This window comes from Chiloscyllium plagiosum, unplaced genomic scaffold (genome assembly GCF_037043375.1).
Source record: "Chiloscyllium plagiosum isolate Xiang-an unplaced genomic scaffold, Cpla_swu_hap1 HiC_scaffold_20, whole genome shotgun sequence".
Taxonomy (NCBI): domain Eukaryota; kingdom Metazoa; phylum Chordata; class Chondrichthyes; order Orectolobiformes; family Hemiscylliidae; genus Chiloscyllium; species Chiloscyllium plagiosum.
In genome coordinates, this window is record NW_028270158.1 from 54891866 (window position 1) to 54908226 (window position 16361).

At 40.0% G+C, this 16361-nt stretch overlaps 1 protein-coding gene across 4 annotated transcripts in view; it reads right to left on the reverse strand.

The window, feature by feature from the left end:
• The window catches only part of epn2 (epsin 2), a 74504-nt gene that overhangs the window by 11996 nt on the left and 46147 nt on the right, over window positions 1-16361 (reverse strand). For all 4 annotated transcript variants that reach the window (XM_043711232.2, XM_043711234.2, XM_043711231.2 and 1 more), the window contains exons 4-7: window positions 13243-13350; window positions 11831-11984; window positions 5270-5434; window positions 2502-2597 (exon numbers count right to left, since the gene is read on the reverse strand). In XM_043711232.2, the coding sequence (XP_043567167.1) occupies window positions 2502-2597; window positions 5270-5434; window positions 11831-11984; window positions 13243-13350 (523 nt within the window). The remainder of the gene's footprint in view (window positions 1-2501; window positions 2598-5269; window positions 5435-11830; window positions 11985-13242; window positions 13351-16361) is intronic.

The window sequence follows — 16361 nt, forward strand, 5'->3', positions numbered from 1 at the left end:
GCAAACACATGTCGTGAAAATTCAGACATCTTGCCCACACACCCTCTGAATGGTTGTCTTCATTCCTATTCTACTTCAATTAAGAAAAGCAATACTTGCACCATGATGAACTAACTTTTCTAAATTGCTTAACAAACTTTTATCAATATTCTTTCTTAAAGGCACTCCCAGAAAAGCCTTAGGGAAGGCACAACACTATGTTTGGATCTTAAATTTCCTCTAAAGTCAATCAGCAAGGCACTCAGTTATCAGTAAACCACCATAAGGTTAAAAAAATTGAAACCAGACAGACCACCTAGAATTGACTGACATCAGAAATGACAGAAAATCCAGCCCTGTTAATTCTGCAAAGCCCTCCTTAATAACATCGGAGGGCTTCCAGAATTAGGAGAGTTGTTGCAGAGACTGGTCAAACGACAGTCAAACATAGCCGTAGTCACTAAATCATAACTTAGTGTCCCACACAAGACCATCACAATCTCTGGGTATTTTCTGTCACACCAGAAAGACAGATCCGCCAGAGCGACAGGATAATGGTATACAGGTAAGAGGCAGTTTCTTTGTGAGTATGTGTTTTTCCACTCAAATGTACTCTGGGTGAGGTAACTTCAGTTTTATAGCACCAAGACTCTTGGTCCCTACACTGCTGACCTGGCTGAGTCTTTGAGGATGTAACTGCTATGTTGAGTCAGCAGCAGGTGGTGAGGAAACAAGTAAGAGGAAAGAATCACCAACATCATCCTCATCAATCAGCCTGTCACAAATACAGCTATCTATACTAGTACTGGTAGGAGTGATTACTGCATCACCCTTCTGGAGACAAAGGCCTGTCTTCATATTGAGGATACACTTCATTGTATTGGGTGATCCTGCTATTGGACTACATGGGATAAATTGCAAACAGATCCAAGAACTCAAGAATGTTTATCTAAGATGCATTGTGGGCCATTAAGCTGTAAAAGTATTTTATTCAAACACAAACTTTAACCTTACAGCCCAGCATGTTTCATACTCCACATTACCGTTAAGCTGATGGAACAACCCTGATTCAATGAAGACTGCAGGTGGGCATACCAAAAGCTGAGATGATTGACCTCCAACAGCTATAACCAAAAGCAGCATCAGGCATACCTAAAAGAGATTTTATTTGGTGAAGATGCTACTCAGGAGTACAGCAGCATGTGACTGACAGAACTGCGCGTTCTCACCAACTGATGAATCAGATTTAGATTCTGCAAACTTTCCTCATCCAGCCATAAATGGTAGTGGATAATTAACCAACTAATAAGAGGTGACTACTCACCAATATTCTCAATCTTCAGTGATGGGAGATCCCAGCACATCAATGAAAAAGCTGAAGCTGAGCAATTACAGACACATTCAACCATAAGTGCCAAGGAGATGATGATCCATCTTGCCCCTCTCATGAGGTCGCCAGCATCAGACACCACTTGTCAGTCAGTCAATTTGATTCTCTCATATCAAGGAATAGCGGACACCAGAAATAAAGGGAAGCCAACTTCCAGCAACAGTAATGATGACTTTTGCTCCCCAGAGTTAGCCACACTTCTAGCCAAGCTATTCTGGTATAACTCCACAACTAACGTTTACCCAACAAATATGGAAAACTGTCCAGGAGTATCTTGTATGCAAAACATTGGCCAACATGGCCAATTACTATCCTATTGTCAGCAACTTGATTGAAGGGATTGTTGACAGTGTCAGCAAGCAGCACTGTCTCACTAATAACCCACTTAAAAGTGCAGCATCAAGGGCCCCAGTAAAATCAGAATCCATGGGAATCAAGGGTTCTCTCTCCACTGATTGGAATCACAGAAAAGGAAGATGCTTATCGTCGCTGGAGGTCAATCATCTCAGTCCAAGGATATCACTGCAGAAGTTGCCCTGTGATTAGAAATTGAACCAAACCAGCCATATTGTACTGTGACTCCAACCACAGATCAAACGCTAGGAATACTGCAGTAAGCCACTCATTTTTTAAGTTGCTAAAACATGTCTATTTATGAAGCACAAGACATGTTGGAATACTTCCAAGGAGCCTGGATGAGTGCAGCTCCAACATTACTCAAAACGTTCCACAAATTCAGGACAGACAACTCACTCAACTTGCACACCATCTAACATTTTGAACATTCACTCTTTCCAATATGGACACAGCCACAAAAGCTGCAAGTTTGTCCAGGTTTCATTTACTTGGGAAATTAAAATTCATGTTCAATGGTTTCTCAATAAGTTTTATTTTAGAAGTGTATGTCAACAACAAAGAACAAATTATTTTGAGGAAAGTGTGTTGGAAATGGCACGCTTGGGATATCTTCTGTGTTAATGTCCAATAATATAAATCACCATACGGGGTTATACACACTATGGACTACTAGAATTACACATAGCAGGCTTACTTCACTCTCGCACTAAAACAAGAAATTAACATGTTTAAAAGGGAAAACTGTGCTTGAGACAAGCAAGATAAATATCGTTACCTGTTTTTTTTGATGAAGCTCGAAGGTCTTCAAAATCAGCAAAGTCATCCTTTGCTGCACCGTTTAATGTGCTAAATGGGTCAAAGGTTGCACCACCTACATTGGGAAGCAATAGAAAGGAGAAATCATAGTAGATATTTATTTAGGATTTACTTCAAATAGCAATTCATTGGAGGATTCATGGACCCCACACTATATTAATTTTGCAAATCATTCCTGAAAATCAATAATTAGAATAGTCAAAATCAACATGCCAACCTCTCAAGAATTTACATCCTAAATCCGACTAATTGATTTTATTTTTAAAATTTTATCTATAATAAATGAAAAGATAAAGTATTGATAAAAATTACAATGCAAAATGTTGCTGTCAAGTATAAAATAGCTAAGCAAGAACAGGAGGGATGTGATTTCCATAGAAACATTCACATACATTAGGAGCTGGAGTAGGACATTTGGCCCTTTGAGCCCACTCTATCATTTAATAGAATCATAGCCGATAACCTTCCAATCCCTTGCTTACTAAGAATCTGTTCACCTTTATCTTAAAACACTGAAAGTTTCTGCTTTTCCATCATAATTTTAGGAAGAGTTCTAAAGGCTTACGAGCTTGAGAGAAAAAGTTGCCTCGTCTGTTTTAAATGAGCAACCCCTTATTTATAAGTGATGACCCCTTGTTCTAGATTCACCCACAATTGGAAACATCCTTTCCACATCTATCTCACTGAAACATACAAGACCCTGACGAGTCTTAATCAGGTCAGCTCACTCTTCTAAACTCCAGTGAATACATGTTTTAACTTATCTAAACTTTCCTCATAAGACAACTTGTTTCAGCTTTAGCAATCTACTAAACCTAATAAGTTATAGGAACAGAATTAGACCATTTGGCCAAGAAAGTTTGCTCTGCCATTCAATCATTTCTTTCTTAAACCCATTCTCCTCACTTCTCCCCATAATCTTTGATCTCCTTACTAATCAATAAGGTTCTGAGCTGCTTCCAACACATTTTGTCCTTCCTTAAAATACAGAGGCCAGTGTACACAGTACTCCAGATATGGTCTCAAGTCTCCTGCATAACAGAAGCATAATGACTTTCTTTTTGTGTTCTGTTTCGCTCACCAAGAACAATACATTCCATTACCTTTCTTATTACTTGCTATACCTTCATATTAGCCTTTTGCAATTCATTCATTGATGCCCAGATCCTTCTGAATTTCAGAGTTCTGAAATCTCTCATTTAGAGAATAAGCTTTCTATTTTTCCTGTCAAATGGCAAATTCCATATTTTCTAATATTACACCCCATTTGCTAGATATTTGTAAACTTGCTTACTTATATCCCTTTATAGCTTATGTCCTTTTCATATTTTAGTTTTCTACCAACTTATCCTTGTGTCATCAGCAAATTTAGCAACCATTCCTTCGGTATATTCATTCAAGTAATTTATATAAATTCTATACCAAATTCTTAATGCATTTGAAATAAGACTGAAAAAGACCCAGTTGTGCGTACTTTGGTTTCCTGGTGACTTGGCAATTTTCTATCCAATGTGTAATACAGTACACTGTGAGCCTTTACTTTCCGCAACAACTGTTAACATAGCAACCGATCAAATTCTTTCTGAAATCTAGGTATAGTACAATTTCCTATTATCCACAGCGCTAATTGATTAAACAGGGCTTCCCTTTTAAAAACTACGTAGATGCTGTCTGATCAGCTTAAATTTTTCTAAATGTCTTGCTGCGATGGCTTTATAACATTGTAAAATTTCAAGCTTAACTTTCAGCCCTGCAAGTTTAAATTGACAATTCTAAAAATGATGTGGATGAGTACAGAAGTTAGATAAATAAATGTAAAGCTGAAAATAATAATGACGTACCATCCTTAGATGTCTCTGTAAATAAAATAAAGTACATTTGCAAAATATTTAGTTGCATCTACTGCATTTTTTTAAAAAAAAGACAAATTCATACAGCTTTATGATATCTTAAAGTCTATCAATATATGCAGCTGGGATTGAATTGAAATATGAAGTTTGTTGCATGGCTAATCTTTAGGTCCTGGACATACAGATAAATCTGTAGCTGTTTTCCCTTTATAACAACCACCTCTGAAATTTTCAATTTGTTAGTGTTTCTTTGAAAATCAAAAAACAACACAAACAGATTTTGTTAAAAGTTGAAATCCTTTCAATTTGGCAGAATGGGTTATATAATAGGGTTGCCAATTGCCCTTCAATTTCTGGACACCAGCTTGATTTTGCCCAGATTAATACAATAGCATACAGACAGCAGAAATAAATCTGCATTCCCTGCATATCCAATAGGTAGCAAATAGCTATACGCGAATGAGCATGAATATATCTCTTTGATTAAAACTTGATAATTTCCAAATATTCAAAAACGCATTGGTGCAGAGAATACTTTCAAAAGATATGAAGCAACTTGCAAATTCTTTAGAAAAAAAGCACAAAACTGTGGATGCTGGAAATCAGAAAGAAGAAATATCTCAGAAGGTTAGGCAGCACCTATGGAGAGAAAGCAGAATTTAGCTTTTGAGTCCAGTGATCCTTCTTAAGAACAAGTATGTTAACTCTGCTTTCTGTTCACAGATGCTGCCTGACTTGCTAAGTTTTTCCAGCAATTTCTGATTTTGCAAAGTCTCTACATGTATCTTCTTGTGTGATGCCTCTGCTTGGAGTGCATGATACTGACAAATTGGTGACAAACTGGAAAATTATAATTTCATCTTTACAATACACTTACCCAAAACAGAATCAGTTGAAGGACCTGGTACCCATGGGTCAGCTGAAGACCTCAGAACAGCAGAGGTAGTATCTGAAGTCCATGGGTCAACATTTTTAGGAAGTGCTTGTGTGGCAGATAACGTAGGAGCACCCCAAGGATCAACAGCAGTAGTTGACTTGGTATCTAGAAGCAAATAGGACTAAAAGCTTATTAACATTTTAAAAAGAAATATACTTTTAATGCCAATTTCATCAGAATAATCAACTGATCACTGATTCCATGTCCATTAAAAACAAACTGATATTTGAAACAAACAAAAACAGAAACTGGAGGAGAGTTTCAGCAGATTTGGCAGCATCTATGGACAGAAAATAGAGTTAACGTTTCTGTTTTGTTTGTTTCAGATCTCCAGAACTGCAGCTGTTTGTTTTATTTAACTGATATTTGAAATTGGGTTATCTACAAATGATGGATATTGCCTGTTTCTGGTCATGCTATCAGAAGAAAACAAATTGATTGCAACCTAAGTAACAATTAAATAATTATTTTTAAAAAAACATTGTTAAAGATATCTAGTACTGATGAATTACTAAGTGCTCATACATTCTAGAACATAGAACATAGAAGAATACAGCGCAGTACAGGCCCTTGGGCCCTCGATGTTGCGCCGATCCAAGCCCACCTAAACTACACTAACCCACTATCCTCCATATACCTATCCAATGCCCTCTTAAATGCCCATAAAGAGGGAGAGTCCACCACTGTTACTGGCAGGGCATTCCATGAACTAACGACTCGCTGAGTGAAGAACCTACCCCTAACATCAGTCCTATATCTACCCCCCCTTAATTTAAAGCTATGCCCCCTTGTAATACCCGACTCAATACGCGGGAAAAGGTTCATACTGTCGACCCTATCTAACCCCCTAATCATCTTGTACACCTCAATCAAGTCACCCCTAAACCTTCTTTTCTCTAGTGAAAACAGCCCCAAGTGCCTCAGTCTTTCCTCATACGATTTTCCTTCCATACCAGGCAACATCCTGGTAAACCTCCTCTGCACCCGTTCCAATGCCTCCACATCCTTCCTATAGTATGGCGACCAAAACTGCACACAATATTCCAGATGCGGCCGTACCAGAGTCTTATACAACTGCATCATGACCTCAGGACTCCGGAACTCAATTCCTCTACCAATAAAAGCCAGTACGCCATATGCCTTCCTCACCGCACTATTTACCTGGGTGGCAACTTTCAGAGATCTGTGTACATGGACACCAAGATCCCTCTGCTCATCCACACTACCAAGTATCCGACCATTAGCCCAGTACCCCATCTTTTTGTTATTCTTCCCAAAGTGAATCACCTCGCACTTAGCTACATTGAATTCCATCTGCCACCTTTCTGCCCAGCTCTGCAGCTTCTCTATATCCTGCTGTAACCTGCCACATGCTTCCTCACTGTCAACAACTCCTCCGACTTTCGTGTCATCTGCAAACTTGCTCACCCAACCTTCTAACCCCTCTTCCAGGTCATTTATAAAAATGACAAACAGCAATGGTCCCAAAACAGATCCTTGCGGAACACCGCTAGTGACGGCACTCCATGAAGAAACTTTGCCATCAACTACTACCCTCTGTCTTCTTCCATCCAGCCAATTCCTAATCCAAACCTCCAACTCACCCTCAATGCCATATCTCCGTATTTTCTGCAGTAGCCTACCATGGGGAACCTTATCAAACGCCTTACTAAAATCCATATATACCACATCTACCGCTTTCCCCTCATCAACCTCCTTCGTCACCTTTTCAAAGAATTCAATAAGGTTTGTGAGGCACGACTTGCCCTTCACAAAACCATGCTGACTATCCTTGATCACATTATTCCTATCTAGATGTGCATAAATCCTATCCCTTACAATTCTCTCTAAGACTTTGCCCACAACAGAAGTGAGACTCACCGGCCTATAGTTACTAGGGCTATCCCTACTCCCCTTTTTGAACAAGGGAACCACATTTGCTATCCTCCAGTCTTCTGGGACTACTCCTGTAGACAAAGAGGACATAAAAATCAAGGCCAATGGCTCTGCAATCTCCTCCCTTGCTTCCCAGAGAATCCTAGGATAAATGCCATCAGGCCCAGGGGACTTATCTATTTTCACCTTTTCCAGGATTTCCAACACCTCTTCTCTACATACCTCAAAGCCATCCATTCTACTTATTTGTGCCTCAGTATTCTCATCGACAACAATGCCCTGTTCCTGAGTGAATACTGAAGAAAAGTATTCATTCAGTGTCTCCCCAATCTCTTCCGCCTCCACACGCAACTTCCCCCTACTATCCTTGACTGGACCTATTCCTACCCTAGTCATTCTTTTATTCCTAACATACCTATAGAAAGCCTTAGGGTTTTCCCTAATCCTATCTACTAAGGACCTTTCATGTCCCCTCCTTGCTGCTTTTAGCTCTCTCTTCAGGTCCTTCCTGGCTACCCTATAACTCTCAAATTCTGTAGCATAACCCACAATACAGGTTCTAATCACACACAAAGGAAAATATTCTGCTATTTGGCTGATAGTTTTTTGTTATTCATTCATTCTTGGAATGTAGCTGTCAATGGCTGAGTTGCCCATTCATAGCTGTCCTTGAGAAGATGGTGGGAAGCTGCCTCCACTGATCCAATGCAAATCTATAATGGTGCTGGGGAAGGAGTTCCAGGATTTTGATCCAGTTGATGCTGAACGAATGGTGATATATTTCCAAGTCAGAATAGTGAGCGTCTTGGAGGAGAACATGCATCTGTTGCTCTTATCCTAGTTGGTAGTGGGTTTGGAAGGTGCCGTCTAAGGGAACGTGGTGAATTTTCACATTGCACCTTGTAAGTACACATTACTGCTACTGATCACCAGTGGTGGAGGGAATGAATGTTAGCAAATGTAATGGTAACAAAGTAGGCTGCTTTGTTCTGGATGGAGTCAAGCTTCTTGAGTACTGTTGGAGCTACATTCATTCAGGCAAGCGGGCAGTATTATATCACAATTTTAACTCATGTTTTATAGATGATGGCAAAAGTGAGGACTGCAGATGCTGGAAATCAGAGTTTAGATTAGAGTGGTGCTGGAAATGCACAGCAGGTCAGGCAGCATGCGAGGAGTAGGAAAATCAGCATTTGGGAAGTTAGGATGGAGGTTACTTGCTGCAAGATTCTGAGCCTCTAATTTGCTCTTGCAACCACAATAGGTACATGGCGAGTCCAGTTCGGTTTCTGGTCAATGGTAATGCTGAAGATTTTCATTTGGAAGGGGGATTCGGTGATGATATTCTATTGAACGTCATGGGACAATGGTTTGTTTCTTTCTTGTTGGAGATGGTCACTGCCTAGTACTTTGTCACTTGTTAGACCAAACCTGGATATTGTCCAGGTCTTGTTGCATTTGGACATGGACAACTTCAATATCTGAAGAGTTGCAAATGGTGTTTAGTATTGTACACTTATTGGCGAACATTCCTCATTCTGACCTTATGATGGAGGGAAGGTCATTGATGAAGCAGCTGATTACAGATGCGCTGAGGACACTATCCTCAGGAACTACTGCATAAGTGTCCTGGAGCTGAGATAAGTGATCTCCAAAAGCCACAACCATCTTCCCTTGTTCAAAGTTTGTGAGAAGATTTGTAGCTCGGGTGCTCGTTGTTGTGGTTCTGTTCGCCGAGCTGGGAATTTGTGTTGCAGACGTTTCGTCCCCTGTCTAGGTGACATCCTCAGCGCTTGGGAGCCTCCTGTGAAGCGCTTCTGTGATCTTTCCTCTGCCATTTGTAGTGGTTTGAATCTGCCACTTCCGGTTGTCAGTTCCAGCTGTCCGTTGCAGTGGTCGGTATATTGGGTCCAGGTGGATTCCAACCAGCAAAGAGTTTTCCCCTCTGATCCCATCAGTTCTAGGTTTGATAGGATACACACTGTCAACTATGGCCTATATGTCAAAGGAGAAAGTGAGGTCTGCAGATGCTGGAGATCAGAGCTGAAAATGTGTTGCTGGAAAAGCGCAGGTCAGGCAGCATCCAGGGAACAGGAGAATCGACGTTTCGGGCATAAGCCCTTCTTCAGGAATGAGGAAAGTTTGTCCAGCAGGCTAAGATAAAAGGTAGGGAGGAGGGACTTGGGGGAGGGGCGTCGGAAATGTGATAGGTGGAAAGAGGTCAAGGTGAGGGTGATAGGTCAGACTGGGGTGGGGGCGGAGAGGTCGGGAAGAAGATTGCAGGTTAGGAAGGCGGTGCTGAATTCGATGGATTAGACTGAGACAAGGTGGGGGGAGGGGAAATGAGGAAACTGGTGAAATCAGAGTTCATCCCTTGTGGTTGGAGGGTTCCTAGGCGGAAGATGAGGCGCTCTTCCTCCAACCGTCGTTTTGTTGTGGTCTGGCGATGGAGGAGTCCAAAGACCTGCATATCCTTGGTGGAGTGGGAGGGGGAATTGAAATGTTGAGCCACAGGGTGGTTGGGTTGGTTGACCGTAACGCTAGGGGCTTATGGTAGAGACAAAAATGGAGCATCCACTCAGCCCATGGCTAAAGATAATTTCTTTTCCCTCCAATAAGAATTTTTCTTGACGCCCACCATTCACGACGTTTGGCAGATCTGCAAAGTTTAGATCTGATTTGTTGGTTACAGAGTCGCTTAGCTTTGTCTATCACTTGCAGTTTAAGCTGCTTGGCACACATCTAGTCCTGTTTCATAGCTTCACCAGGTTGTCACCTCATTTTAAGTGTGTTTGGTACAAGTCCTGACACACACTTTGCACTATTCATTGAACCAGGATTGATCCCCTGGCTTGATAGTAATGGTAGAGTGGAGGATATGAAGGCTGTGAAGTTGTAGATTGAAGTTGTTGGAGTATAATGTGGCTGCTTCTAATGACCTGTAGCACCTCCTGGATGGGAGTGTCGAGTTGCTAGGTCAAATGGAAGTCTCTCTTATTTGGCATGGTTACAGTGCCACACAAACATACTGGAGAGTATCCCTGATTTGAAGAGCGCACTTTTTTCTCCATAAGGACTGTGGGGTGGCATGTCTTACTCATACTACAGCAGCAGCTGGTAAATCAGTGAAGAGGAGGTCAAATATGTTCTACATCTTGTTTAATCCACCACACCTGCTGCAGATCCAGGCTAGCACGTGACCTTTAAGACTCAACCAGCTTGGTCAGTAGTGATACTGTCAAACCACTGTTGGTGGATGACATTGAAGTTCCCCATCCAGGGTACATTCTGCACCTGTATCACAAAGTTTCCTCCTAATCATGTTCAACATGGAGGACAGCTGATTCAGCAGTGCTATGTGACAATCAGTAGATTTCCTTGCTCGTGTTTGACCTGATGCCTTAAGATTTTGCAGGGTTTACAGTCAATGCTGAGGGCTCCTAAGACAATTCCTTCCTGACTGTATGCCACTGTGCCACCACCTCTGCTGCTGCTCAGTGGTACAGGTCATATTCAGGCAATATGATAGTAATGTTTTTGACATTTTCTGTAAAATAGGATTCTACAAATCAGACCATTTTTTAAATAGTCATGAGTTCTTCTAATTTTGGAACTAGTGTACAACATTAGTAAAGAGTATTTTGTAAGGTTGGTAGTGCTGTGTTTGCCATTGTGATTTCAAGTGCTTTAGTCAGTGTCAGGTGGCCTGTCTATCTATGCTAAGCCATTTCAGAGGGCAGCTAAGAATCAACCACACTGCTGTGGATTTATAGTCACACAGGCCAGACCAAGCAACACATTTTTTTTTCCTTTATTCATTCCTGGGATGAGGGCATAACTAGCTAGTACAACATTAATTGTCCATTCTTAATTGCCCAGTTCAGAGTCAACCAGATTGCGGTGGGTCTGAAGTCACATGTAGGTCAGACTAAGTAAGGACGACAGATTTCCTTCTTAAAGGTCATCAGTGAATCAGATGAGTTTTTTCTGACTATTGACAATGGATTTATGATCAACATTAGACTTAGTTCCAGATTTTTTTTTTACTGAATTCAAATGCCACCATCTGCCATGAAGGGATTTGAATCTGGGTCCTCAGAACATTCCCAGAGTTCTGGATGAATAGTCCAGTAATAATATCACTGGGCTATTGCCTCCCCAGTTGACAAGATTGCTTGGTGAAACAGAAGGGATTTTAATGACAAACAACAATAGTTTCATGGTCATTTGACTTTAAATTCCAGATTTTCAATGAATTCAAATTCTACCAACTGCCATGGCTTCAAATCTGGATCCCTAGATCATTACCTGTGTCTTCCGAGTTGCTTGATACCTTATGGAAGATTAGATATCTCTGCAATTCCAATATGTTAATTTGGGATGATACATGTCATATTTAAGCATTAAATAACTAAAAGTTATCTGTAGGATAACCAAAAGTTAGCAATGAAAACAAAAGGGAAACATTCTGGAATAAAAGCTAACATAATTTGCAAAAAAGGGATTTAGTACCAAAATTTAAATTTATTAGTTAGATTAGAAATTAAAAGGACCCCACAATGTTATTTCTACACACAATGCAATGGACAGTACAAGTAATCTTACCAACAGATTGCCATGGATCTGATGCTACTGGACTGCTTGCTTCTCCCCATGGGTCATTTTTTTCTATAGAAACAGGTCGAACAGATACTCCCCACACTACAGGTTTTTGTGTTGTTGCAGTTGGCAAGGGATCCATGAGAGTAACCATGGATGCCTGTTATTTAATTAGGAGAAGGGAAGAAAAGAAATAAGTTATCCAACAAAAAAAACTACAAAAAAATGCCAGAGTGAAATATAAAGCAATTCTGACCTGGGATCTATTCAGGTTATACATCAGAGTACTTTTACTAGATTTTTAAGGATTATAAAATGGAATACATTTTTAAGAAGTGTTTCCTCTGTGCACTTGCCAATTTTTTGTCCCCAAATATAATTTTAGGTTATGCAATTGATAATCTTAGGCTTGATTTTATCCAGCTGAAAATTCAATTTATTTTCAGATTTAAAGTTGGGTCCTTACTTTCAGGACTGAAATTTATGAACAATGTTTTTTTGGGAAGGATGCAGACAGCAAAAAAAAACTTCCCTTCTGGTATTTCTTCCCTGTACTGTCCACAAGTACAAGAGTGAGCAAACTAATTTCTCCCAATGTCACTTTCAAGTAGCTGCAGAATCTATGCAAGGAGGATAAACTAACTTTTTTATGTAAAGTCTTCATCATCTGACCTTCCTCTCCCATAACAGCATAATTATGGTGAGACATCAGGAAATGGAAACATTTCCATCCTCCATGACACAATAACAATCAACACCCTAATCTAGCAGCTGCATCATTTTCTCTTAAGTATACATTTAAAGTAGACTTCACACCCTTACTGCCAAGTAATTCATTTCATCAGTCTCCAGAAAGGTAAACAACAATTCCGAAAGGACAGCAGCACACATGATTAGCAAAAATAACATTTTAAGCCAATACTATTACAGTTATATAATATTTAAGAAACGTTTTAATTATATTGGCTACAAAGGTCAACCATATATTCTATAGCCAAAAAAATTAAAATAGGCCACTAAATCACAAGATACTCTAAATATTTATTACTACTGAATCAAAGTTCCACCATCCCAATATTAATTTCCAAAATTAATTCAAAGCTACACAAACTTACAGGCCTTGAAAACTGAACATAAAAAAAACCCTAGAAAATATAAGAAGAACAAAAGCAGGCTGTTGGTCCCAATAGGTCATTGTTAGTGTTTATGTCCATTAGTCTCCTTCACATTTCATTCAATCCCTTTGGAATATGCTCCTATTCTTCCTTCTTCACTTGCCTGCCCACCTTCCCATTAAATGCATCCTATACTATTCATCTCGACAACGTAATAGCAAGTTAACCACCTTTTGAGTAAAGGTTCTCTCTGATACTGATGGCTTACAGATTATATTCAGAAGCAGCAATCATAACTCTCACCTTTTTCTTCTTTGGAGCTGTGCTACCCACTACTACAGTTGAATTTCTGCGGCTCTCCTCCAAGGCCATCTGAAGTCGAAGATCATCACCACGGCGAAGACGATCCTCCTGATGAGAATTACAGTGCAAAGTTATAAAGCATTTCCTTTGTATGCAGTGACAGGTTAATTAGGGTACATATTGACAGATGAATTAATAAGACCAAGGCATGACAGCAACTTCAGAAAACTCAAATCTGCCTAAAGAGAATAAAAGAATAGAGAAAAGAGATTTGTCTCACAAATTTCAAGACAATATGGGGAGAGAAGGGAAAAATTAGAATTTTCAGAGAACAATCTGAACATATGTAAACAATATCCAAGTTAGGTAATCTCCTGTTAAAAGATTATGGGTTGCAAGCTAGAACAATTTGCTCACACAAATTCTGCGTTAGTGGAGTACATTTCTTTGCTAGTTATCTCAACATGGAATGTATTCAACGTCATGCTACTCAGTTCTAAATCAAATACAGTAACCAGTAAAAGCTAATCGGACAATGAATGTACATATCTTCTCTCACATCAGAGGCAGTGTTTAGCACTTCACACGCTTCTCTCATCAGCAGCAATCAAATACAATTGTCTAGCTAGGAACTTCCGTGTCACTAGTCATGGGCTCTGTGGGTCTTTACGTGGCTGATGAGCTCAATCCTAGAGTTGCATCTATGACCACACATTTGGGAGGTGGAATTGGTCACTGGCCTTGTAATTTTTGCCATTCGTTTCTCTAGTTTATTTTCTGTACTCCCTCTTGCCAATGGTCTATGGGGTAGACCATTTAGGCAGAGCTCAGGAGAAACTTCTTCACCCAGAGAGTGGTGGCTGTGTGGAATGCTCTGCCCCAGAGGGCAGTGGAGGCCCAGTCTCTGGATTCATTTAAGAAGGAGTTGGATAGAGCTCTCAAAGATAGTGGAATCAAGAGTTATGGAGATAAGGCAGGAACAGGATACTGATTAGGAATGATCAGCCATGATTATATTGAACGGCGGTGCAGGCTCGAAGGGCTGAATGGCCTACTCCTGCACCTATTGTATGTTCTCAAAGAATTGTGTACTTTCACACTGGAGCTTCCAACAAGTCGGCTTCTTCTGAACAAGGTCTTTCAAGTGCTGAAATCTATAATGCATTTCTTGAGGGAAGCCTTGAGGGAGTTTTTGAAATGCTTCCTTTGTGGTCCTCTCATTAGAGTGCGTTCCTGGAGATGCATAAAGATGATCTTCTTTGGCAGTTGGAACTCAAGCATCCTAAGCACATGATCAGCCCAGTAAAGTTGGCTTGAATGATCATGGCCTCAATGCTGCTGCCATTGTTGCTTCAAGAATGTTGGCATCAGAGAAGGGCAGACTTTTCAAGATAGGTCAATATCGCATCTAATGTTGGTTACTATTTTGTGAGCTTTGCAAGTGAAAACGTACAAAGAATTACAGAAGTCTTGGCGCACAGTGCCTGGAAGTACAAAATTGCTGGGACCATTTTTCTAAGCTTGACAATTACATGTCAGAGGCATTATAATGAGATCATGTAGAATTAAAATATAATTTGTGTCACTTAAGGCAATGTTGTTATCAAGTGTATGTCTGGTGCCCCTGAAAACCTTCAATAAATGTACAAATTGGTTTCTGCTCATTAGGAACGCACAGGACAGGTAACATTTTCACAACAGTATTGATTGTTCAATTCCATTTGCCTTCAAGAAGATGGTAGTCCCCTTCAACTCCATTTTGATTTAGCCCTCTCTATACCTCTCCCTTACCTTTGATGGTTTTCATTGCCCTTAACAGGCTTTGCACGTAAATTATTCAATTATAAACACGGGTGATTTACTGGAGGTGATTAACAGATGAAAAAATACCACAGATGGTTTGGTGACAGGGCGAAAAAAAAGTTCAGTTGCATCTAACAGCACTCCTGGATGTAAAAAGAGCTGGATTATTTAATGGTTAATAGATTTACAAAGTACCACCGATGATGAAAAATAAAATCATTCACTTGCATGTAAGAGAATTTCAGGATATGAAAAAATGGCACCTCTTTGAACCACTTGAATCCATTCAGGTGCACTCACTGTGCTGTTAGGAAAAAAACTTTCAGAATTCTGACCCAGTAAGAGTAAAGGAACAATGATACAGTTCCAAATCAAGTTGGTCCTTGGTTTGGAGGGGAACTTGCAGATGATACTCTTCCCATGATCTGCTGTACATATCCTCCTAGGTGGTGAACATAAGTTACTGGATGAGCTGTTGCAGTGCATCTGTGGGTGTCTTGTAAGGTTTCTACTGTATCCTCTAGTAGAGGAAGAAAGTGTTTCAGCTGACTAATTGGAAATCAATAAACAGCTGCTTTGTCTGGAAGTGTTCAGCTTGTGAAAACACAGTTGGAGTGGTCACAATCATCCAGGCAAATAGAGTATTCCATCACACTTGTATCTTGTGGATTGTAGAATGTTTTTGGAGAGTCAGGTACACAGTTAATTGCAACCAAATTCCTCCCTCTGACCTTCATTTGTAGTCAGCTTATTTGTATGGTTAATCCAGTTAGGTTTCTGGACTCAGTGACGGTAATGCCATTGAACATCAAGGACAGATAGTTACGCTTTCTCTTAAAGGAGATAGCCATTATCTGGCACTTGTATGGAATTAATGTTATTTGTCACTTATCAACAAAAATCTGAATTTCATCCAGATCTTGTTGCATTTAGGCAAAGACTATGTTGTATCTCAGGGTACTGGAATGGTACAGAACATAGTGCAATAATCAGAAAACATCCTGACTTCTCTCTGTGAAAAAGGAATAACTTCCAACAATAACCATATTCCTTTGTGTCAGGTAGTACTTCAACCCATGGAGAGTTCTGCTCCTGATTTTCGGTGACTACTTTGCTCCTTGATGCCATACCCAGTTAAAATGCAGTCTTGATGTCAAGAGAAATTATTCTAAACTCTGCTTAAGTTCAGCTCTTTTACCAAAGCTGGAATCAGGTCGGACACCGAGTAGTCCTGCAGAATGAACACTGAGCTCTGATAAATAATTATTGATATATCAGAAGCCCCTCAGAACACTGTCAATGATACCTTTCATCAG